This window comes from Entelurus aequoreus, linkage group LG09 (genome assembly GCF_033978785.1).
Source record: "Entelurus aequoreus isolate RoL-2023_Sb linkage group LG09, RoL_Eaeq_v1.1, whole genome shotgun sequence".
In the NCBI taxonomy this organism is placed as follows: domain Eukaryota; kingdom Metazoa; phylum Chordata; class Actinopteri; order Syngnathiformes; family Syngnathidae; genus Entelurus; species Entelurus aequoreus.
The window spans coordinates 78,261,728-78,288,294 of NC_084739.1; the positions used below are offsets into that span (position 1 = coordinate 78,261,728).

The window sequence follows — 26,567 nt, forward strand, 5'->3', positions numbered from 1 at the left end:
CTCGTTCGCGAACGTCACATCTCCACTTCCTGCTTGTTTTGTTGACGTTCGCTTGCTGTCCTGGCAGTTTTTCATGGTGGAATAAAAAAAACCCCCCACCGCCTCTGGAATCTAAACCAAACGAAATAAATAAACCTGGGACCGAATGGAATCGCGCGGTTCGGACACGGAAGAAGAGGAGCAGCAAACGCCTCTTCTTCATCGGGGACATAAAGGAAACGTCCAGAAGGGTGAGACTTGGCGCTTGAAGCTAACACTCCTTAAGCTAACACGTTTAATCAAATAAAGAGCATTATTTCCAACCAAATGCTATGTTTGCGTTCACGAATGTGTCGCTAACGACGTTGGAACGTCCTCCGGCTCTGGTCACAAGACCGCCGCTCGGTACGGAACATGGACTACTTTTATTGTGCTGGTGAGAATCTAACTATTTGTACTTGGGTTTTTGTTAAGTAGACATATTAAGTACACGCTACTATTCTCTCTCTCTCTCTGTGTGTGTTCTAGTATGACTCGGGCCGCAGTTATCGATTATTTTAGTAATTGAGTAATCTATCAATTAGTCTGTTTGATTAATTGACGTAATGATGGGTGTCAAACTCTGGCCCTCGGGCCAAATTTGGCCCGCCGTGTAATTTCATCTGGCCCTTGAGGCGACACTAGAGCTGGCCCACCAATTATATTTAGCAGCGGTTCCGCGGTAACACCGCATTCACCGCTAATTCTCATGCTTGCCAAACCTCCCGGGCGAGTACCAGATTTCAGCGTCCGCCCCGAAAATCGTCACATCCGCTTTTCATACAGTCCAACATGTGCTGGCCCAGTCACATAATATGTGCAGCTTCTGCATGCTCACTCAAGTGAATGCAACGCATACTTGATCAACAGCGATACAGGTTACACTGAGGGTTGGCGTATAAACAACTTTTAAGTTTTGTTACAAATATGCGCCACACTGTGAACCCACACCAAACAAGAATGACAAACACATTTCGGAGAACATTTGCACTGTAACACAACATAAACACAACAGAACAAATACCCAGAACCCTTTGCAGCACTAACTCTTCCGGGAGCTACAAGGGGGGAGTTGGTGGTAGCGGGAGTGTATATTGTAGCGTCCCGGAAGAGTTAGTGCTGCAAAGGGTTCTGGGTATTTGTTCTGTTGTGTTTATGTTGTGTTACGGTGCGGATGTTCTCCCAAAATGTGTTTGTCATTCTTGTTTGGTGTGGATTCACAGTGTGGCGTATATTTCTAACATTGTTAAATTTGTTTATACGGGCACCCTCAGTGTAACCTGTATCGCTGTTGATCAAGTATGCGTTGCATTCACGTGTGTGTGCATACAGAACTGCACATATCTTGTGACTGGGCCGGCACGTGGTTAGAATGGATGAAAAGCGGACGTGACGACAGCTCGTAGAGGACGTTAAAGGCAGTGCCTTTAAGGCACGCCCCCAAGACTGTGGTCCGGGTGGACTACGAGATATAATGACTGATGAACACCTTCGTTCGATAATGAAGGTTGCCTCAGCTCAAAGCTTGAGCCCTGACATTAATGAACTAGCATCCAAGAAAATATGCCAGGTATCTGGCTTGGGCACATCAGATTAGATGAGTGTGTTGCAAACTGAGCAGTTTAAAGTCCTGAATGGTTGGTTTATTCATTGTTATTTTATTTTCAAATTTATTAGCCTGTGGAAAAAGTTAATGTTGATATTTACCTCAGAAGGCTGCAAATAGAAAAGAGGCATTCAATTTTGATTAAAATTGTATTTGATATGCCATTGATTATTATTATTTGAAACTAAATTTTGCATGTCACTATAAAGTTATATAAGCCTTGCTTGTTCAATATTCAATGCAAAACTTGTTTGGGTCCCTATTAAAAGGTTAATTTGTTCAACTTTGGGCCGCGGCTTTGTTCAGTTTAAAATTTGGCCCACTCTGTATTTGAGTTTGACAACCCTGCTCTAGCGGGTGACTTTTCAAATAATGTTACAAATTAGCAGTGCTGCTACTTTTTGTAGCAACGCTTTTACTGCATACTTGACATATTACGGTTGTCTGTTCAACATATTCCCACTTGAAGCCAAACCACCGCCAGACGATGGACCCTGTGCTGTTTTTCTTGGGAAGTAATTATTCCTTCATGTATTACCAGATTCGCACCTTCTCTCTCTCGTATTACCACTCGCACAGCTAGCATCACAGCTAACGTTAGCCATGCCGCTACCTCATACTTGCCAACCCTCCCGTTTTTAGCGGGAGACTCCTGGTATTCAGCGCCTCTCCCGATAACCTCCCGGCAGAGATTTTCTCCCGACAAACTCCCGGTATTCAGCCGGAGCTGGAGGCCACGCCCCCTCCAGCTCAATGCGGACCTGAGTGGGGACAGCCTGTTCTCACGTCCGCTTTCCCACGATATAAACAGCTTGCCTGCCCAATGACGTCATAACATCTAGGGCTTTTAGAGAGTAGAGTGCACAACTGCGCACACAACAAGGAGACGAAGCAGAAGAACGAGGAAATTACAGACATGGCGACGCCGTCGACGAGCAAGATGAAGAAATACGCTTGCAAGTTCCAAAACGAATGGAAACAAGAATTTTAGTTCATCCAGGACAGTTCGAAGGGGAAGGTGTATGTTGCCTGTAAATTTTGTAGAACAGACTTCTCCATTGAACACGGTGGCCGAAATGATATACTCATCATGAACGGAGAAGTTAAACAGGACAATACTGCCATCTAATGGATAGCCACCGGAACACTGAAATTCAAGTATTTCTTTTATTTATATGTATAATAAAATATATATATATATGAAATATATATGAAATACTCGAGTTGGTGAATTCTAGCTGTAAATAACCACGCCCCCCGCCCCCAACCACACACCCCCACCCCCGACCAAGGCCCCCCCCCCCCCCCACCCCTACCCCCACCTCCCGATATTGGAGGTCTCAAGGTTGGCAAGTATGCGCTACCTGTCTGCTCGGCGAGAGTGTATGACGTTGCACGCACGATAGTATGTGACGTATGTAAGTAGGTGCGCTTGGTTTATGTCTCTGTGAGAAGGAGAGACAAGAAGGAGTGAGAAACGCCTGCTGTGTAATGCCCGCAGCTAAAAGCAACTTCGTGAGAACGTATACTCGAATATCACGATATAGTCATTTTCTATATCGCACAGACACAAACCCGCGATATATCGAGTATATTCGATATATCGCCCAGCCCTAATGTGTATGTATATATATGTGTGTGTGTGTATATATATATATATATATATATATATATATATATATATATATATATATATATATATATATATATATATATATATATATATATATATATATATATATATATATACACACAGTATAAAAGTTTTTTCAAATGCATTTTTTATTGACATCGATTACGTGTCTATTGCGATATATATTGATATAATTTTATCGGCCCTATATATAGGAAGAATGTTGTGCCAGCCAGATGTGGCCCCCGGGCCTTTAGTTTGACACCAGTGCGCTATAGAGGTCTGATTAAAGACAATACTCTGTATGAAGTATAAAACAACAATCAATGGCTTCTGAGCTTTTTCACAGCTCGTTGACCTTTTTTGATGATTGTTTCGTTCTGACGACTAAAATGGAGGAGCAGTTGTTTGCTGTGACCAGTTTGGAAATGATAAGTGGTTTTTTTTTTGTGACTTCTTAGCTCCGGCATGCTGCTCAACCCGTTACCTTCTGGCCTTGCTGTCCTCCTACGGCTTCTTTGTTGTCTACTCCTTGCGGGTCAACCTGAGCGTGGCCATGGTGGACATGCTTAACGCCACCCACCAGCCCCACACCAACCACAGCGCCTCCGTGTGCGCACCTCACGCCAGCCCCGCACGCCCGGGACGCAACCACTCGGTGATTTTCTACACTTCATCCACGCCGCCGGGGTCATTTAGTTGTAAATTTATAAATAAATGTGACCCCTGCACACTCTTCTAACAGGCCAGCGTGTACGACTGGGACGTTGAGACGCAAGGCTGGATCCTGGGTTCGTTCTTCTACGGCTACATCTTCACGCAAATCCCCGGAGGTTACCTGGCCAGCCGTTTCGGCCCCAAGTGGCTGCTGGGTTTCGGAATCCTGGGCACCGTCGTGTTCACGCTGCTCACGCCTTTGGCGGCCGACCTGGGCGCCGGTTACCTCATCGCTGTCAGGGTTCTGGAAGGGATCGGGGAGGTAGGCCATCAACGTTTGAAGAACAAAAAAATAGACTTAAAAAAACCTGTTGACTTGTCGCAGTACAGTAGTAGGTAAATAGTTCCCCTCGAAGTTCCACATGATTAAAGGGGAACTGCACATTGTTTGGAATTTTGCCTATCACTCACAAGAACACCTGTTTTTATTAAAATGCATTATAACTCATAAATAAATGTAAATAAATGTCAGCTAACAATGGAGCTAATAGGAGTTATGATGTCATAAAACCCACAAATAAAACACTCAAAAAGCGCCATTTACAATTTCGTGACCTGAATATTAACCAAGTATTAGCAATAGTGTTACTATATATCGTGATTAGGTCTAAAAACACAGGCAATAGTTTTGGTCCATATCTATATCGTTACACATTGGTATTTCAAACAAAGCCTGCAAAGTGTTTAGTTGGAACTCAAAACCACATTACTGTTACTGTTCTGAGAATAAATAAAAAAAGAAGCAATTAATTTTAATTACTCGTTACTTAACCCATGAAGTAATTTAATTACTCATGGAATTACTCTTTACTTAAAAAAAAAAAAACTTTAAATATACAGTTGTGATCAAAAGTTTACATACACTTGTAAAGAACATAATGTCATGGCTGTCTTGAGTTTCCAATCATTTCTACAACTCTTATTTTTTTGTGATAGAGTGATTAGAGCACATACTTGTTGGTCACAAAAAACGTTCATGAAGTTTGGTTCTTTTATGAATGTATTATGGGTCTACTGAAAATGTGACCAAATCTGCTGGGTCAAAAGTATACAAACAGCAATGTTAATATTTGGTTACATGTCCCTTGGCAAGTTTCACTGCAATAAGGCGCTTTTGGTAGCCATCCATAAGCTTCTGGCAAGCTTCTGCTTGAATTTTTGACCACTCCTCTTGACAAAAAACATGAGTTTTCACACTTCTATCTCGAAAAACTAGTCATTTTCTGCCGTACAAACCAGGCCAAAACCAACTTGTCATCTGTCACCAACACGCATACCACTAAACCACTGGTGCGTTTATGGCCACACAAAAAGTCGGACAACTCAAACACCACACAAAGTTACACTATGACTCCTCAGTCATACGTGTGCTTATTTTACTGTCATTTATTATTAATGTTAATTTATTTATATTAGTCATGGAATGCTGTTACACACACTATGTTGAAGTATTACTATTATTATTAATTATTATTATTATTTATCTTACGGTATATATCAAAAATAATATTGAGCAAAATTTAATTGAAATATTGTCGATGTGGCCCTCCAGCAGTGCTCGGGTTGCTCATGCGGCCCCCGGTAAAAATGAATTGCCCACCCCTGGCCTGAGGGATCGAAGGTCACGGGCATTCAATGTTGGTTTTCGCTCTTCCCGCTTACATGCAGTGATTACTCCAGATTCTCTGAACCTTTTGATGATATTACGGACCGTAGATGGTGAAATCCCTAAATTCCTTGCAATAGCTGGTTAAGAAATGTTGGACAATTTTCTCACGCGTTTGTTCACAAAGTGCTGACCCTCGCCCCATCTTTGTTTGTGTTTAATGGAAGCTGCTTTTATACCCAATCATTCCACCCACATGTTCCCAATTAGTCCGTTCACCTCTGGGATGTTTCAAATAAGTGTTTGATGAGCATTCCTCAACTTTCTCAGTCTTTTTTGCCACATGTGCCAGCTTTTTTGAAGAATGTTGCGGGCATCAAATTCCAAATGAGCTAATGTTTGCAAAAAATAACACCGTTTTCCAGTTCGAACGTTAAGTATCTTGTCTTTGCAGTCTATTAAACTGAATATAGGTTGAAAAGGATTTGCAAATCATTGTATTCTGTTTTTATTTACCATTTACACAACGTGCCAACTTCACTGGTTTTGGGTTTTGTAAAACCGTACGAGGCACAAAAGAAGACAAGTCTGCACAATGCTGCAAATTCCAGTACATACAAGGATAACTAGTCTTTTAGCAATAAGTAAGCAAACAAATGCTCCTAATTTGTCTGTTGACAATGCATAGGATAATCTCACCACACCTAGTGTGTGTGACAATCATGCTTGTTCTAACATGCCAGAGGCTGTTCACCTTGGAGACCTGCTGCGGATATGGGTACGGCCTGGCGCGAGATTTACACCTTCTGACATATTGTGTCATTTGTCATTCTATTATTCTGTCAAAATTATCATGGATTTTTAAACTACTTGTTCATTCACTGTTAATATCTGCTTACTTTCTGTTTATAATGTTCTATCTACACTTCTGTTAAAATGTAATAATCACTTATTCTTCTGTTGTTTGGATATTTTACATACTTTTTAGGTGATAGTACAAATTTGGTTATGTATCCAATACCAAGTAGTTACAGGATCATACATTGGTCATAATTAAAGTTCTCCTGTGTCCAGGGACATATTTCCTGAGTTTATAAACAATTAAAAAAAAAAAAAGACAAAAGATTTTGTGATAATAAAAAAATATCGATTGTAGTATCGACTAAATAGGGCTGTTGTACTTATCGTTAAAGTCTATATTTGTATAGATCCACACATTTGCTGACATTGAGGAGCGCTAGCTTGCTGTTAGCGGTTTGTTGTTGTATCCTCCTACTGTGTGTACTTAGCTATTCCTCGTCCTAATATATTTGAACTCACTGCAGACGGATGGTTGCCGCAAGCTATTTGTGTTTTATAACTCCACTTTTATCGTTTACTCCCTATTGTCTGCATTTGCACACTACATGCAGCAAGTAACTTTTTGAAATAGTTTGGATGCACAATGCTTCTCTAGCAGTATTTACACTACATTATACAACAATGCTGAACAATATTTGGGTTTGCATCCACACAAAGACCTTTTTAATGCACAATTGTGTTGCTGTTTGCCACTCGGCATTTGTACATTGTATTCGAAGAAAACCACCACTGAATAGCATCGTTGTGTATTTACTATTCACCTTAAGTGCATTGTGACCATCATGCACCAAAGTCCTTGTGTCCGCGTGCAGGGCGTCACTTTCCCCGCCATGTACAGCATGTGGGCAGCGTGGGCGCCGCCCCTGGAGAGGAGCCGCCTTCTCAGCATCTCCTACATCGGTGAGACGAACGAGACTATGTAATGAAATGTCTTCCAACCTTTGAGTCCAGCACCACCAGTTCATTCTGAGCAACAATGTCTGACAGGAGCCCAATTAGGCACCGTGGTGTCCCTCCCGCTGTCTGGTGAAATCTGCTTCTACTTGGACTGGACCTACGTCTTCTACGTCTTTGGTAAGGACAAAATACCGTCATTTCCAGGCTATAGAGCACACCATAATTTAAGCCGTACCCACCTAAATTTTAGAAGAAAAATTTCCCCCATATATTAGTCGCACCGGACTATAAGCCGCAGATATATACGTTGTAAAATGAGTTGTTAGTAAACGTTTATTCACATACTTTAATTGTTTCCAATTGGTGTCTGTAACACGGCAGTAAAACGGCTGATCAAACAAAAGAGAAGTCATCGTCATGGACCCACTGCGCTAGCTCTCCAATCAGCTAAACAGACTCTATAACTCCACGGTGGCGTTTTGGTGAATTTACGAAACTGAAACAATACAAAAAGAATGCCATTGCAAGTTAATAATACTAACAAAGACACTTGCAAACATGTTAGCATACTAGCTAATGCTAACGGCGCTAGCTTGATTACATAACAATAGTAATATATAAGTAAGATATGTTTTAGTTATATTGTAAAACTTACAAACGTTGCTTGAAGAATTATTTCGAGCAGAAACGCAATGAACGGTTCAATGAACGAAACAGAAAATACGTTTTCAATCTGCAGTGAGCAAACTCGTCCAAATGATGGCCCCCTCGCACAAACAATAACACACATTTTGAGTGTCTCTGTCGGTGTTGAAAACTATTTGATGACTACAAAACATTATGGTCGTTGGCAAAGAAAAGCCCTTAAATTAGCCGCACTGTTTTATAAGCCGCAGGGTTCAAAGCGTAGGAAACAAGTAGCGGCTTATTGTCCGGAATTTACGGTAATGTTAACGTTATGTACTGATGCCTTCTTTCAATATTCACTGAACAAAATGTTTACTATTGCACTCGTCACACCAAGAGCTAGACGCTAATATTTAGTTTGCTGTTTAGCGAAACAGTGGATGACGTCAAAACTGGGGGTGTTCTGATCCCATATTGGTATTGGTCTGATAATTGGTCATACGGTAATTTAGTCATATATTTAGTCAAGTCCTGTACAAACAGTATACATGGTAGGCTAGAGGCTACTAGGAGCTAGCAGCTACACAACAGCTAAGCACACAATAGCACACATACATTGAACAATTTGTCTATATTAACAAGTATCAAATTATTTTAGTTGCATATTACTTACACATACAAAGTCTACAAGCATGTCAGAAAGTATCCTGTAACAAATGTCTTTGCATTATTCAATTTACTGCGTGTTAAGTTTAACTTATAAGTTAAGGTGTTGCCAAAAAAAATTAACAATTACCACTCCACTTCGACTTAAAGACAGCCTGAGTCCATTCCAGACGGTTAATAATAAACAGGTTAGTGTTTTTCATACTTACCGTTGTTCTCTGTTTGATTAATTTCAAACTTATTCTAATGTTTCACACTACAAAATAACAAAAATATGTGTAAGCTATGCTGAAACTTTACCGGATAATGTTGGTATCGGCCAGCACTCAAGGCTCCAAAAATGGGTATTGTATCGGAAGTGAAACGGTTGTGTCGGACAGCGACAGGCACTTTCTACAGGGTGGGAGAAGGTAGATCTCTGTCGGGAGGTAAACCTCAAAATGTGAGTTGGTGGTGGGAGGAGTTTGTCACTTCATGTGCTCGCCTATGTCGTTTATACAGAATAGGAGGGTTACGTATGACGTCACATCTGTTTTTCTTCTTGGCGGCTTCATTCACACGGTGCTGAAGCAGCTTCAGCTTAGTAGCATTAAAACAAGTGAGTGAGTGTAAAGTTTGAACAGAAAATTACGTATTGTTGTTCTCTTCTTGAGTGTTCCTGTCGTTCAAATAGAGGGATAGGAAATAACTTTCATTTAGTCCGTCCCGAAATAAGTTTTTCATAAAGGGAATTAAGTCAGGGAAAAACGAAAGTGCGTCGAAGGAAATGGCTCTCAAAAATATCACTTTCATCATCTTGTGGAATACAATCGAACCGCTTGTGTCTGCAGTGATCACTTTGTAAAATGTTTGTTTGAACATTTGATTTGTTAGAGAAACTTTCTGTGATGCAATCCACTTTATTCTCTACTGTATTAGTAGTGTTTGAGAGCAGAACTAAACGTAAAGAAAAGACAAGAGATCGCATTAGTTTGTGTTCTTTTGTGGTTGCTATGCCGAAATATAACTAGGAAGACCTGCTTGTGCAAATAAACTAACGTCATGTTAAGTCCTAGTAATAAATATTGTGATTATTGGTCCAAACTTCAGTATTTTTATGTTGTATGTCGATTTTATTAACAAAAACTAAAAGTTTAGTTGTTATTGTGCGGGGAAGCCAAGTGCTTTATTATTTTTTTAAATATTTTTATTAAGAGTGTAAAAATCTGTAAAAAAAAAATTTCATGGTCTCTTTCATATTTGCCTCTAACCCTTTTAAAATTAGCCAAAATCTGCACTGATTCAGCTAAATAAACAGTAGCCTAATGGCGCTTAGACCATCGCCTGAAACCCGGAAGTGTCCAGATGTGCCTCTAGGTCATGTGATTGCAACCCAGCTATAAAAAGCCAGAAGAAAGGCTGACATAAATTAATTCATTTAATTCTGATGCACTGCTATAAATAGAGTTTGTGCTACCTGTTTGGCATTGCTCATAAACACATTGTAATCTGATCTGCCAGATCATAACGAGACAGAGCAGGAGGAATCGCTGCTGTAATTTAGGATTTTTTTTGCTATATTCATACTCTTTTTTTTTTTCCCCCAAAAAAAACTGAAGACATTTTTGGCGATTCTGACATGAAAGCACCTATTGCGGGCGCTATCGTGGGCCCCTCCCCATGTAAAGGACAGAACAGAAATGTTTTGCTTGTGACGTTTAAAAAAAGACTGAAGAAAGTTAATTTGTAATTCTAAATATATTTGTTGTGCTTTTCTTGTTTTTTACTCACTTTTTTGCGAACCTGTCATGGCCAACTGTGCCGTTTGTGGACGACTATTTCATTCGACTATTTCATTCGGCCTGAAAACTGTATTATGGCTTTTGTATAACGGTTGATATAGGTAATTATTGATATTTGAAAATAAGAACCAGGAGAAAAATATTAGATGTAACCATTTTTATTTCAAATGTAACCTTCCTCTGATTATAATCCCCTCAGCTATCAAGGCAGAAAGGAAATGTCAACAAAAGCATGGAAAACACTCAATGTCAACAAAATACTAAAATCACATTGAACACTTAACAATAAGCTTTTAAAGTGAAAGTGCAAAAATAAGTAATATGTAAGAAATGCTTAATAAAGTGTAAGAAAATAGTGCAAAGTGTGAAAATGTAAGCATAGAAAAACCGGAGAATAAGTATTTTCTGCAGACCCTTGGGAGGGGAAAAAAATCTGCCATATTGTAATTTCCTGTTTTATCCACAATTTCTTAATTTCTACTTTCTCTTCTCACTCCATGCAAAGAATCAAACAACATAGCGCAACCAAACTTGATAGTAGTTGCTGTTACCTGATTTTCTCTAAGCGTGTCACTCCCACCGAGCCGTGATCACTTCCAGAGAGCGAGTGCCTTTCTTCATGCAACCAACCTTGTTTTTGCATGTTTCGTTTCCTTCCGAAGAAGAATAAAAAATTATCAAACGCATTTTTAATTGATATCGCGATATTTATTGATATGCTTTTATCGCCCGACCCACAACCCAACCCAGCCACAAATAGATTGCAGTCCTGAGGGAAAGTTAACCCTACAAGTTTCTGCCTTTTTTCCAATGTTTCTGCTTTCTGTGTAGACGGCGCAGACATAGAATGAGGGGCCAAAGTTGTCTTTTAAAGCAAATATCACAGATGTCAGATAATTATTTTGCACGCCATCACACTACTAATTGATGTGTGTGTAGCCGTGTGAACCAGGGTTCTGCTAAAAGGGGTACATGTTGTACGTTCCCAAGTATGTCTGTTACCATACACGTTTTTATTGTTACAGTGTTTTTACCGCGTGAGAGCAGGATGACCAAGTGTGATGTGTGTGTTTTTTAAGGTGCCGTGGGCCTCTTGTGGTTTGTGCTGTGGGCCCTTCTGGCCTTCGACAGTCCCAACAGTCACCCGTGGATCTCTGAGCGAGAGAGACTCTACATCGTCGGATCGCTGAAGAACGAGGTAACGCTACTTAGAAATAGAAGTTCTCGACGGCGGCTTTACGGCGCTCGCTTGTAAAGCAAAGGGCAAGGGGACTTTGGTTCTGTGCGACAGAGACAAAACCACACTGCTAAAACACTTTGACGTGTTGTTTTTTACTAGAAATTGGAAACAACAACAGAGCCTGCATTGGAACGCGCATCACATATCACAATATTGATTAGTTTCTAGGAGTGCACACAAAAAGCGATTCACATCCAAATCGCGATTCTTATTAATTCCGATTTCAAATTTAAAAAAAAATCGATTAAAACAAAAATAAAAAATTATATGTATATATATATATATATATATATATATATATATATATATATATATTTATTTAAAAATGTTTATTTATATTTATATATTGTATAATATATAAAATATATTTTATATATTATATGTATATATATATAATACCATATATATATATATATATATATATATATATATATATATATATATATATATATATATATATATATATATATATATATATATATATATATACATATATAAAATATTCATATAATATTCATATAATACACATATACACTATATTGCCAAAAGTATTTGGCCACCCATCCAAATGATCAGAATCAGGTGTCCTAATCACTTGGCCTTGTATATAATCAAGTACTTAGGCATGGAGACTGTTTCTACAAACATTTGTGAAAGAATGGGCCGCTCTCAGGAGCTCAGTGATTTCCAGCGTGGAACTGTCATAGGATGCCACCTGTGCAACAAATCCAGTTGTGAAATTTCCTCGCTCCTAAATATTCCAAAGTCAACTGTCGGCTTTATTCTAAGAAAATGGAATAGTTTGGGAACAACAGCAACTGCGCCACCAAGTGGTAGGCCACGTAAACTGACAGAGGAGTCAGCAGATGCTGAAGCGCATAGTGCAAAAAAGTCGCCCACTTTCTACACAGTTGCTACAGAGCTCCACACTTCATGTGACCTTCCAATTAGCCCACGTACAGTACGCAGAGAGCTTCATGGAATGGGTTTCCATGGCCGTGCAGCTGCATCTAAGCCATACATCACCAAGTCCAATGCAAAGCCTCAGATGCAGTGGTGTAAAGCACATCGCCACTGGACTCTAGAGCAGTGGAGACGCCTTCTCTGGAGTGATGAATCACACTTTTCCATCTGGCAATCTGATGGACGAGTCTGGGTTTGGAGGTTGCCAGGAGAACGGTACATAACGGACTGCATTGTGCCGAGTGTGAAATTTGGTGGAGGAGGAATTATGGTGTGGGGTTGTTTTTCCAGGAGTTGCGTGCGTGCGTGCGTATGTATGTGTATGTATATATATATATATATATATATATATATATATATATATATATATATATATATATATATATATATATATATATATATATATATATATATATAACATATAATAATATATATCCATCCATCCATTTTCACAGCTTGTCCCTCTTGGGGTCGTGGGGGTGCTGGAGACTATCCCAGCTGCACTCGCTTCCCACTTTAATCAATTCAAATCAACTTAATCGGTGCTTGATCTTCCTAAAACAGCTACATTTTAAAATGTAACACACCCTTTTAAAATTAAAAAAACACTTGTAGAGAAAAAAATATTTGTTATAAAAACAATACAATAGAATATAGTGAAAACAATTGCAGTACTTTAATGAAGTAATGTAATAATAATGTACATTACTTTAGAGAGTGGACTTCTATGGTATCTCCTTCCAGCTGCTTTGCCGTCAAACACCCCATCAGCAGCTTGTTTATATTTTATGGATACATTTCCGCCTTTTAGATATTATTTTAACTTCCATGGCTGGTGTTATCGACTCATTCTGCTTCAGTAGGGTACAGACTAGCAGTGCTACGCTTCAACTGCTTCACCAACTAGCTAGCTCCACGCTTTGTCATTGTTTTGATGCTTTCTTTCTTTAATTCAATGAATATAATCCACTTCATCTCAGCACTGCCCTTCACACTCACTTCCTTCCTTCTCATGCTTGGAAAAAAACGTTATGTGCATCTTTTGCTGTAAGCTAATGCTTGCGAGTAAGATCGGTTGTTTTGATCGGATCTTACGGGGTTCACTGTGACATTCGCTCTTTACTCAAATCTTTGCTTGCAACTTAAAGCATAACAATTGTCTGAAGGACAGCGCTTATGTCCAAACACTCTTAAGTTGAGGTACCACTGTTGACATACAAATGTACGATGAAATTATGCAGACTCCTCCTGTTTTTTGTAGGAAAAGATTAAAAGATGCAAAAAATGAAATAATGCAAATATCTTACTAAATTTCACTGAACAAATAAAAACCTGAAACTAAAACAACAGTAATTAAAGTAAGATACTAAGCAGTGCAAACAATGTCAGCGCAAAAGTCCCAATTTAAAAGCGATTGGAGTCTGAGTGTGCAAAAGTGGCACTTATGTTGTCTGCGTTGATGAGGAGATTGTTATGCAGGAGGAAGTAACCAGCTGTGTGAATCTGGTGGGGGAAGGGTGAGATAGAGGCCACAGCTCCAAGCTGTTCCTTAGACCTAATAGTTCTGAACCGCAAAGAGGGGTTAGCAGGATCTATGGAAGTATTGCTCAGATACAAACAGAGCATCAGCCTTTGGGGAAGTTGGGCCTGATCATGAACAGTTCCTGTTGACCTTTCCTGACCAGGTTGGACTCCCGGTGCAAGCACTCCAAAACATCTGGCTGGTAGTGATGTGCGATACCGAGTAAAATTCAGGTTGGTATCGGCGATACCGATCCGATACGGTTTGCAAATATACCTAATGTGTCTGCTAAAATTTTAAAAGTTGTGTGTTTTCAAATAAAAACATATCTATAATAAATAAAAACAACAGTAAAAATGTAAGAAAAATAGAGCATAAAATCGGAACGTACTAAGAAAAAGCTGAAATGTTTTAACTAATAAGAATATCAGTTATCTCTAACAAAGTTTTGTTTTTAAACATATATAATATAGTTTTTTTGCATTTTGACTTCTATCCTGCTGTTTTAAATGCCCAAGTGCAAAAAAGAATTTTAAATTTAAAAAAGCCAGTCAAAGATAATTTTTATGTCAAAAGCGCTCTGCTGTTTTTAACAACTAACTACAAAACAAAAAAGACTGTCAAAGATCCTTAGTATGACAAGAGCGCTCTGCTGTTCTTAATGGCCAGCTGTTTAAAAAAAAAAAAAAAAAAAAAGCCAGTCAAAGTTCCTTAATACGACAGGAACACAATGCTGTTTTTAATGACCAACTGCAAAAATGCTCTACTGTTCTCAAAGGCCAACTGCCTAAAAAGCAGAACAACGAAAGGCTAGTCAAAGAACCTCTATTTGACAGAATTGCTCTGCTGTTTTTAATGACTAACTGCAAACAGTCAAAGATCCTTTATATGGCAGGAGCCCTCTGCTGTTTTTAATGGTAAAACAAAAGCAAAAAAACTAAACGCTGGTCAAAGATCTTCTGAATGATGGAAGTGCTCTGCTGTTTTAAACTAACTGCAAAAATAACAGAATGCCTGTCAAATATCCTCTAGATGAAAACGTGGTTTAAGGGCCAACTGCAATGAATAAATGCTAGTCAAATTTCCTTCATATGACAGGAGCCTCATGCTGTTTTTAATAGTCAACTACAAAAAAAAAACGATAGTCAAAGATCCTTCAAATGAGTACTTAGCTGTTTTAGGGACCTACTGCAAAAACACTAGTCAAAGATCTTCTATGTGACAAGAGCACCGACTTATTGCAAAGTTAACGCTGCTGACTGGTGATTCCTGGTCCTACCAGCTGTCCCCCTCAGGAGGACACGTCCCCTGGCGAGCCATCGTGACGTCGCGCCCGCTCTTGGCCATCGTGGTGGCCCACTTCTCGTACAACTGGACCTTCTACACGCTCCTCACGCTGCTGCCCACCTACATGAGCGACGTCCTGGGCTTCAGCATCCAGCAGGTCAGGGCTCCATCCATTGTGGTCTGTCACAGGTCAAAGGTCATAGCTTCAGAGTGGATTGATTTGAACATTAAGGGGTTAGCTCAGGTCAAAGTAACGCGGTCAAAAATCAATTTTTAGCAAACCTCATTGAGTCATATGTCAATAACTATTAATAATACAAAGTCTTGACGAGAATGGAATTGTTTTGTCAGCATGTCAGAACCCACTTAACTCAATCAGCAGCACTCAATGCATGATCAAGCAGTCTCTGTCGCCCTCTAGTGGCCAAACCACTCTATTACAGCTGCAATGTTCTCATGCAATCATTTGTAAGGAGGAACATTAGCAATGAGACAATCTTTCTACCCCAAAATACCTGAAATAAGAAAATTTTTCTCTAAACCCATGCACAAGTAGAAATTAAAATTCACACAAAATATTGAGAAAAAGACGTGCACAAAGGGGGAAGTGACATCACAAATTGAATCAAAAACACAGGAACTTTACAGAAATAAGTAACTGTAAACGACACAATGTCAACAAAAGGCTTTGTTATACTTTCACATTTTAACCTCACCACATGGCTCATATAATCACAATTTTAAATACGAGCAAATGCTCATCAACGATCAGCTATACGACAGGAGCACTACGCTCTTTCAGGATTTACTACAAAAAGGCTAGTCGAAGATCCTTGAGACCAGGGGAAACTCGTTTTGAGGGCCACATGGCAGTTATGGCTGTCCTAAGAGGGCCGCTTGTAACAGCGAATAATATATACATTTACCTATGCAACTCCACGGTGACCTTTTGGTGAATTTGCTGAGGAATCTGTGAAACTGAAACAATACAAAAAGACTAACACAGACATGTGTAAACGTGTTAGCACATTAGCTAATGCTAACAAGGCTAGCTTGATATTGTAAAACTTACAAACGTTGCTTGGAGTGATGAATGAAAAATCCATTGAAGTAGAAACGCTATGGACGGTTAGAAGATGGAACAGCACTTCTACCTTCGGTTAGAAGCTCAATCTAAACAGAAGGGCACTGCTGTGAAAACTATTTGCATTATGGCTGTCAGCGAAGAAAAATCCAAAAATTAGCTGCACCGTTTTATAAGCCGCGGGTATCAAAGCGTAGGGAAAAAACTAGGGGCTTATATCCAGGAATTTTCTGTATATTTCATATGCACACTAAAAAAATATGTAGATTTTACAGTAAACAAACTGGCAACTCAGTGCCCTAAATTTGACTGTGAAATAGTGTTTTTTTTTTAAACATATTACGGTAAACAGAAAAACAGTAATACTATTTTGCTTTTTTTTTTTAAGTCACCAGAATTTGGCTGAAAAATGTACAGTGGTTGTAAAAAAATTAAAACATTTAATAAGATAAGAAAAGATAAAGTACTTAACGCATATTATTTCCAGGTGTTTGCGTGCCATATAAAATAATGTGGCGAAACAGATCTGGCCCCCAGGCCTTGAGTTTGAGACCTGTGCTCTAGACTTTATGACAGGATCTCTATGTTCGTTTTAGGGATTTTTACTGCAAAAAGGAGAGTCAAAGATACCTTTTAAGGACTTACTGCAAAAACCCTAGTCAAAGCTTTTCTAGTGTTATGCTCGTTTTAAGATTTTACTGCAATACACTCATCAAAGATCCTCTATACGACAGGAGTGTTATGCACGTTATAGGGATTTACTGCAAAAACACTATTCAAAGATCCTCTATACGACAGGAGTGTTATGCACGTTATAGGGATTTACTGCAAAAACACTATTCAAAGATCCTCTATACGACAGGAGTGTTATGCTCGTTTTAGGGATTTACTGCGAAAACCATAGTCAAAGATCATCGACACGACAAGAGTGTCATGCTCGTTTTAGGGATTTCCTGCCAAAAGGACATTCAAAGATCCTCTTTATGACATGAGCGCTGCACTCATGAAAGACTTACTGCAAAAACACTAGTCAAAGATCCTCTATATGACAGGAGTGTTAAGCTTTTCAAGGGTTTGGTGCAAACATGATAGTCAAAGATCCTCTATATGACAGTAGTGCTATGCTCATTTTCGGGATTTACTGCAAAAAACTTAGTCAAAGATCTCCTATAGGAGAGGAGTGTTATACTCTAAGGATTTACTGCAAAAAACAGTCAAAGATCATCTATACCACAGGAATGTTATGCTAGTTTATTTGGTTTACTGCAAAAGTGTGAATCAAAGATCCTCTACGAATCAAGACTACAGGAGTGCTATGCCCTTTGTAAGGATATATTGCAAAAACTCGCCAGTCAACAATTCTCTATATGACAGGAGTTTTATGCTCGTTTTAGGGATTTATTGTGAAAATGATAGTCAAAAATCCTCTACACCGCAAAGCAGGAAAGTTTTGATCTTAGTAAGGATTTATTGCAAAACCGCCAGTCAAAGATCCTCTATATGACAAGGGCGCTGCACTCTTTAAGGACTTGCTGCGAAAACACTATTCAAAGATCCTCTATTACGACAGGAGTGTTAAGCATCCAAGAATTTAATGTAAACATGCTCGTCAAAGATCCTCTGTATGACAGTAGTGCTATGCTCATTTTTAGGGATTTACTGCAAAAACCATAATCAAAGATCCTCTATAGGAGAGGAGCGTTATACTCTAAGGATTTAATGCAAAAAAACAGTCAAAGATCATCTATACAACAGGAGTTATACTAGAACAGGAGTGTTATGCTAGTTAATTGGATTTACTGCAAAAACACGAATTAAAGATCCTCTATATACGACAGGAGGATTTAATACAAACATGCAAGTCAAAGATCCTCATTACGACAGTAGTGCTATGCTCATTGTCAGGATTTACTGCAAAAAAGCAGTCAAAGATCATCTATACAACAGGAGTTATACTAGAACAGGATTGTTATGCTAGTTTATTGGATTTACTGCAAAAACACGAGTTAAAGATCCTATATACGACAGGAGGATTTAATACAAACATGCTAGTCAAAGATCCTCTATACGACAGGAGGATTTAATACAAACATGCTAGTCAAAGATCCTATATACGACAGTAGCGCTATGCTCATTGTCGGGATTTACTGCAAAAACCATAATCAAAGATCCTCTATAGGAGAGGAGCGTTATACTCTAAGGATTTAATGCAAAAAAACAGTCAAAGATCATCTATACAACAGGAGTTATACTAGAACAGGAGTGTTATGCTAGTTAATTGGATTTACTGCAAAAACACGAGTTAAAGATCCTATATACGACAGGAGGATTTAATACAAACATAAATGATAAATAAATGATAAATGGGTTATACTTGTATAGCGCTTTTCTACCTTCAAGGTACTCAAAGCGCTTTGACAGTATTTCCACATTTACCCATTCACACACACATTCACACACTGATGGCGGGAGCTGCCATGCAAGGCGCTAACCAGCAGCCATCAGAGGCAAAGGGTGAAGTGTCTTGCCCAAGGACACAACGGACGTGACTAGGAAGGTAGAAGGTGGGGATTGAACCCCAGTAACCCGCAACACTCCGATTGCCGGCACAGCCACTCTACCAACTTCGCCACGCCGTCCCATGCTAGTAAAGATCCTCTTACGACAATAATGCTATGCTCATTGTCGGGATTTACTGCAAAAACCATAATCAAAGATCCTCTATAGGAGAGGAGCGTTATACTTTAAAGATTTAATGCAAAAAACAGTCAAAGTCTATACAACAGGAGTTATACTAGGACAGGAGTGTTATGCTTGTTTATTGGATTTACTGCAAAAACACGAGTTAAAGATCCTATATATGACAGGAGGATTTAATACAAACATGCTAGTAAAGATCCTCTATACGACAATAGTGCTATGCTCATTGTTGGGATTTACTGCAAAAACCATAGTCAAAGATCCTCTATAGGAGAGGAGCGTTATACTTTAAAGATTTAATGCAAAAAACAGTCAAAGATCATCTATACAACACGAGGGTTATACCAGAACAGGAGTGTTATGCTAGTTTATTGGATTTACTGCAAAAACACGAGTTAAAGATCCTATATACGACAGGAGGATTTAATACAAACATGCTAGTCAAAGATCCTCTATACGACAGGAGGATTTAATACAAACATGCTAGTCAAAGATCCTCTATACGACAGTAGCGCTATGCTCATTGTCAGGATTTACTGCAAAAACACAAGTTAAAGATCCTCTATACGACAGGAGGATTTAATACAAACATTCTAGTCAAAGATCCTCTATACGACAGTAGTGCTATGTTCATTGTCTGGATTTACTACAAAAGCCATAATCAAAGATCCTCTATAGGAGAGGAGCGTTATACTCTAAAGATTTACTGCAAAAAACAGTCAAAGATCATCTATACAACAGGAGGGTTATACCAGAACAGGAGTGTTATGCTAGTTTATCGGGACGGTATAGCTCGGTTGGCAGAGCGGCCGTGCCAGCAACTTGAGGGTTGCAGGTTCGATCCCCGCTTCCGCCATCCTAGTCACTGCCGTTGTGTCCTTGGGCAAGACACTTTACCCACCTGCTCCCAGTGCCACCCACACTGGTTTAAAAAATGTAACTTAGATATTGGGTTTCACAATGTAAAGCGCTTTGAGTCACTTGAGAAAAAGCGCTATATAAATGTAATTCACTTCACTTCACTTCACTTATTGGATTTACTGCAAAAACACGAGTTAAAGATCCTCTATACGACAGTAGCGCTATGCTCATTGTCGGGATTTACTGCAAAAACACGAGTTAAAGATCCTCTATACGACAGGAGGATTTAATACAAACATGCTAGTCAAAGATCCTCTATACAACAGTAGTGCTATGCTCATTGTCGGGATTTACTGCAAAAACCATAATCAAAGATCCTCTATTGGAGTGTTATACTCTAAGGATTTAATGCAAAAAAAACAGTCAAAGATCATCTATACAACAGGAGGGTTATACTAGAACAGGAGTGTTATGCTCGTTTATTGGATTTACTGCAAAAACACGAGTTAAAGATCCTCTATACGACAGAAGGATTTAATACAAACATGCTAGTCAAAGGTCCTCTATACGACAGTAGCGCTATGCTCATTATCGGCATTTACTGCAAAAACCATAATCAAAGATCCTCTATAGGAGCGTTATACTCTAAAAATTTACTGGAAAAAAAACAGTCAAAGATCATCAGGAGTGTTGTGCTAGTTTATTTGGTTTACTGCAAAAATGTGAGTCAAAGATCCTCTATGCATCAAGACGACAGGAGTGCTATGGATTTATTACAAAACCGCCAGTCAATGATCCTCTACAGGAGTGTTATGCTGGTTTTAAGGATTTATTGCAGGACTGCTAGTCAAAGATTGTCTATCATTGTTCCTCCAGTTCAATGGACTGCACTACTTGCGTCAGCCAGCAGAGGGCAGCGTGTGATGTGCTTGTTGCTATAGAAACGGAGCAGATTGTAGTGTGGATGTAAAGGTGGATTTGTTGCTCCACGTCAGAACGGAATGTTGTCTGCTCTGCCTTACCTGGGCTGCGCCGTGTGCGCCATGCTCAGCGGCCAGTTGGCAGACTACCTGCGGGAGAAGTGCTCCTACCCCACCGTCACCGTCAGGAAGACCTTCACCATCATCGGTAGGTTCTTGTACTTCCATCCCAGGACCCAGGGAATACAGGTGTGTGTGTGTGTGCAGGTATGATCGGACCGGGCATCTTCCTGGTGGCGGCGGGCTACACGGGCTGCAACTACACCCTAGCCATCGCCTTCCTCACCATCTCCTCCTCGCTGGGCGGCGTGTCGGCGTCGGGCTTCAACATCAACCACCTGGACATCGCTCCCTCGTAAGGCCGCTACATTAGGTCCGCCAACATCTCCCACGTGTGACGATAACCACAGAACAAGAAGCGGAAGCAACATGACGCGATCCATCAAGATTGCTCACGTAAACTCAAACTGTCGTTGTGGTCCTGGCAGGTACTCGGGCATCCTCCTGGGCATCACCAACTCCTTCGCCACCATCCCCGGCATGGTGGGACCGCTCATCGCCAGAAGCCTCACTGCAAACGTAAGAACCTCTTTTTCTGCCATCCTCTTTTCAGTACATCTTGTCAAGGGACAATAAATACTAAGATATATACTTAAGAGTAGTCAGTGTACAGCAGTATAGATGTACTTGTGGAAGTCGCTTCCTAGCGGTCCGACTGTCAGACACGGCAGGAGCCAAGCGTGCAGGTTTTAACAAGGTTTTAATGATATTGTTTCAACACAAGTTTTTCTCTCCAGTAGAACGTGACCTTTCAGTCACGTCCGTATCCTCTGTCTCTCTCTGCTCCCGGCTGCTCACTGTTAAAGACAACAAATGACTAGATTACCACGTACCACCTGTGTAATCTAATCACCTGCCAGCTGTGTTTCGCCGTCAGCACATCTGATGGTGCTCCGCCCTCAACACCATCGACAGAGGCGGTGACCTTTGCTCCTGCAGGCGTGCTGATCACACTCTCCCTCCACAGTACTATTCACTGATAATGAGTCAACACACAGATGTTTCTTATACATTTATTTGTGACAAAAAGGTTTAAGCCACACCCACCAAATTTTAGAAGAAATAAATATTTTTACATATATTAGCCGCACCAGACCCTAAGCCGCAGATTTATACCGGTACGAAATCTTTTGTAAATGTTTATTTACATACCTTCATTGTTTCCAAACGGTGTCTGTAACAGGGCAGTAAAACGGCTGATCAAACAAAACAAAAGTCATGGACCCACCAGCTGCGTAAGCTAGCTCTCCAATCAGCTAAACAGACTCAATAATTCCACGGTGACGTTTTGGTGAATTTTACGAAACTAAAATACAAAACAGATCAAATAAAAAGAATGCCATTGTAAGTTAATAATACTAACACAGACACTTGTAAACGTGTTAGCATATTAGCTAATGCTAACGACACTAGCTTGATGCCATTACGATAGCACGTACAAATATGCATGAAAACACTCCTACAGACATCACACATGTGATGGTTGAGTAAGTAAGAATTGTTGTAGTTGTATTGTAAAGCTTACAATCGTTGCCTTGATTGAAGAATGAATAATCCATAAGAGTAGAAACGCTATGGACATGCTATGTTTTAGAGATTTACTGCAAAAACACTAGTCAAAGAGCCTCTATACGACAGGAGCGCCATGCTGTTTTTAAAGATTTACTGCAAAAAAAAGTCAAAGATTCTCTATACGACAGGAGTGTTATGCTTGTTTTAGAGATTTACTGACAAAATGCAGGTCGAAGATCCTCTATACGACAGGAGTCCTGTGCTGTTTGTAAGGGATAGCTGCAAACTTTCTAGTCAAAGACCTTTTCTATGACAGGAGCGCTATGCTGTTTTTAAGGATTTACTGCAAAAACACTAGTCAAAGAGCCTCTATACGGCAGGAGTGCCATGCTGTTTTTTAAGACTTACTGCAAAAAACTGTCAAATATTCTCTATACGACAGGAGTGTTATGCCTGTTTAAGAGATTTACTGATAAAATGCAAGTCGGAGATCCTCTATACGACAGGAGTCCTGTGCTGTTTGTAAGGGATAAAATTGTAGTCAAAGATCCTCAAATGACAGGAGTGCTATGCTCTAAGGATTTACGGCAAAAATGCTAGTCAAAGATCCTCTATACAACAGGAGTGCTATGCTGGTTTCAGGGATTTACTGCAAAAAGGGGAGTCAAAGATCCTCAAAACCCCCAGACGACAGGAGTGCTATGCTTTTTAAAGATTTACTGCAAAAATACTTTTCAAAGATCCTCTACCCTCCCTACGACAGGAGTTCTATGCTCTTTTTAAGGATTTACTGCAAAAATACTAGTCAAAGATCCTCTATACTGCCAGACAGGAGTGCTATGCTCTTTTTAAGGATTTACTGCAAAAATGCTTGTCAAAGATCCTCTATATGACAGGTAGTTTGCTTGTGTCAGGGATTCGCTGCAAAAAGGGAAGTCAAAGATCCTCTATACGTTAGGAGTTCTATGCTCTTTTTAAGGATTTACTGCAAAAATACTAGTCAAAGATCCTCTATACTGCCAGACAGGAGTGCTATAGCTTTTTTTAAGGATTTACTGGAAAAAGGCTTGTCAAAGATCCTCTATACGACAGGTGGTTTGCTTGTGTCAGGGATTTACTGCAAAAAGGGGAGTCAAAGATCCTCTATCCTCCCTACGACAGGAGTTCTATGCTCTTTTTAAGGATTTACAGCAAAAATACTAGTCAAAGATCCTCTATATGACAGGAGTGCTATGCTTGTTTCAGGGATTTACTGCAAAAAGGGGAGTCAAAGATCCTCAAACCCCCAGACGACAGTAGTGCTATGCTTTTTATGGATTCACTGCAAAAATGCTTGTCAAAGATCCTCTATATGAAGGGTAGTTTGCTTGTGTCAGGGATTTACTGCAAAGATCCTCTATCCTCCATACGACAGGAGTTCTGTCTGGCAGTATAGAGGATCTTTGACAAGCATTTTTCCAGTAAATCCTTAAAAAGAGCATAGGAGTCCTATGCTTTTTTTAAGGATTTACTTGGAAAATGCTTGTCAAAGATCCTCAAAACCCCCAGACGACATGAGTGCTATGATTTTTAAGGATTTACTGCAAAAAGGGGAGTCAAAGATCCTTTATCCTCCGCACGACAGGAGTTCTATGCTCTTTTTAAGGATTTACTGCAAAAATACTAGTCAAAGATCCTCTATACTGCCAGACAGGAGTGCTATGCTCTTTTTAAGGATTTACTGCAAAAATACTAGTCAAAGATCCTCTATACAGCCAGACAGGAGTGCTATCCTTTTTTTTAAGGATTTACTGGAAAAAGGCTTGTCAAAGATCCTCTATACGACAGGTGGTTTGCTTGTGTCAGGGATTTACTGCAAAAAGGGGAGTCAAATATCCTCTATCCTCCCTACGACAGGAGTTCTATGCTCTTTTTAAGGATTTACAGCAAAAATACTAGTCAAAGATCCTCTATATGACAGGAGTGCTATGCTTGTTTCAGGGATTTACTGCAAAAATGGGAGTCAAAGATCCTCAAACCCCCAGACGACAGTAGTGCTATGCTTTTTATGGATTCACTGCAAAAATGCTTGTCAAAGATCCTCTATATGACAGGTAGTTTGCTTGTGTCAGGGATTTACTGCAGAAAGGGGAGTCAAAGATCCTCTATACGACAGGAGTTCTATGCTCTTTTTAAGGATTTACAGCAAAAATACTAGTCAAAGATTCTCTGTACTGCCAGACAGGAGTGCTATGCTTTTTTTAAGGATTTACTGGGAAAATGCTTGTCAAAGATCCTCTATATTGACAGGTGGTTTCCTTGTGTCAGGGATTTACTGCAAAGATCCTCTATCCTCCATACGACAGGAGTTCTGTCTGGCAGTATAGAGGATCTTTGACAAGCATTTTTCCAGTAAATCCATTTAAAGAGCATAGGAGTCCTATGCTTTTTTAAAGGATTTACTTGGAAAATGCTTGTCAAAGATCCTCTACGACAGGTAGTTTGATGTGTCAGGGATATACTGCAAAAAGGAGAGTCAAAGATCCTCAAAACCCCCAGACGACACGAGTGCTATGATTTTTAAGGATTTACTGCAAAAAGGGGAGTCAAAGATCCTTTCTCCTCCGCACGACAGGAGTTCTATGCTCTTTTTAAGGATTTACTGCAAAAATACTAGTCAAAGATCCTCTATACTGCTATGCTCTTTTTAAGGATTTACTGCAAAAATACTAGTCAAAGATCCTCTATACTGCCAGACAGGAGTGCTATCCTTTTTTTTAAGGATTTACTGGAAAAATGCTTGTCAAAGATCCTCTATATGACAGGTGGTTTGCTTGTGTCAGGGATTTACTGCAAAGATCCTCTATCCTCCATACGACAGGAGTTCTGTCTGGCAGTATAGAGGATCTTTGACAAGTATTTTTGCAGTAAATCCTTAAAGAGCATATGAGTGCTATGCTCATTTTAATTATTAACTGCAAAAAACTAGTCAAAGATCCTCTATCCTCCATACGACGGGAGTTCTGTCTGGCAGTATAGAGGACCTTCGACAAGCATTTTTGCAGTAAATCCTTAAAAAGAGCATAAGAGTGCTATGCTTTTTTTAAGGATTTACTTGGAAAATGCTTTTTAAAGATCCTCTACGACAGGTAGTTTTATGCTTTTTAAGGATTTACTGCAAAAAGGGGAGTCAAAGATCCTCTATCCTCCGTACGACAGGAGTTCTATGCTCTTTTTAAGGATTTACTGCAAAAATGTAACAAGTCAAAGATCCTCTACACTGCCAGACAGGAGTGCTATGCTTTTTTTTAAGGATTTACTGGAAAAATGCTTGTCAAAGATCCTCTATACGACAGGTGGTTTGCTTGTGTCAGGGATTTACTGCAAAAAGGGGAGTCTTAAAGATCCTCTATCATCCATACGACAGGAGTTCTATGCTCTTTTTAAGGATTTACTGCAAAAATGCTAGTCAAAGATCCTCTAATGAAAGCAGAAGCGCTTTGTCTTCATGAACCAACGCTCTCTGGCCAACAAACGGCAGAAAATGAAGGTGTGGTCTTCTTCTAGAACACCATAGAAGAATGGCAGATGGTCTTCTTCATCGCCGGCGCCATCAACGTGTTTGGAGCCACCTTCTACACGCTCTTTGGCCAAGGGCGAGTGCAGCCTTGGGCCCTGCAGGCGCCCCACAGCAAGTCAGTCTTGAACCAGTCTTGAGCCAGTCTACATGGAAGCTGCTGCAGCTGACAACCATGTCTGCTCCTTTCACCACACCTGCGTGTCCACAGTGGAATACTCCAGAAAAGCTTTTTCCTCACACGGAAAAGTACACAAATAAATCAACTATCACCAAAACATCTAGAGTGTGGACAAAAAGTCAGGATTATACGCTAAAAAAGTACGCAAATAAATCAACTATCACCCAAACATCTAAAGTGTGGACAAAAAGTCAGGATTATACGCTAAA

At 39.8% G+C, this 26,567-nt stretch overlaps 1 protein-coding gene across 2 annotated transcripts; it reads left to right on the plus strand.

Annotated features, from left to right (window-relative positions):
• On the plus strand, window positions 1-26,567 carry slc17a5 (solute carrier family 17 member 5). 2 transcript variants are annotated; one of them, XR_009827362.1, is made up of 11 exons: window positions 1-230; window positions 3,719-3,915; window positions 4,003-4,236; window positions 7,254-7,341; window positions 7,429-7,515; window positions 11,492-11,610; window positions 15,420-15,581; window positions 21,065-21,197; window positions 21,257-21,422; window positions 21,538-21,628; window positions 26,168-26,192. XR_009827362.1 is itself a non-coding variant. In XM_062059505.1 (11 exons), the coding sequence occupies exons 1-11, from the start codon at window positions 146-148 to the stop codon at window positions 26,315-26,317; spliced, it is 1,494 nt and encodes a 497-aa protein (XP_061915489.1). In that variant the 5' UTR covers window positions 1-145; the 3' UTR covers window positions 26,318-26,567. The 2 variants fall into 2 exon arrangements, 1 of the variants encoding a protein (XP_061915489.1); XM_062059505.1 differs by having other exon boundaries at window positions 21,257-21,404; window positions 26,168-26,567.

Excerpts from the sequence above, each read along its gene's own strand:
- slc17a5 (XM_062059505.1), top strand. The coding sequence starts at position 146 with ATGGAATCGCGCGGTTCGGACACGGAAGAAGAGGAGCAGCAAACGCCT. Across the intron at positions 7,342-7,428 it reads TCTCAGCATCTCCTACATCG|GAGCCCAATTAGGCACCGTG; the intron begins GTGAGACGAACG and ends AATGTCTGACAG. Across the intron at positions 11,611-15,419 it reads TCGGATCGCTGAAGAACGAG|CTGTCCCCCTCAGGAGGACA; the intron begins GTAACGCTACTT and ends TGGTCCTACCAG.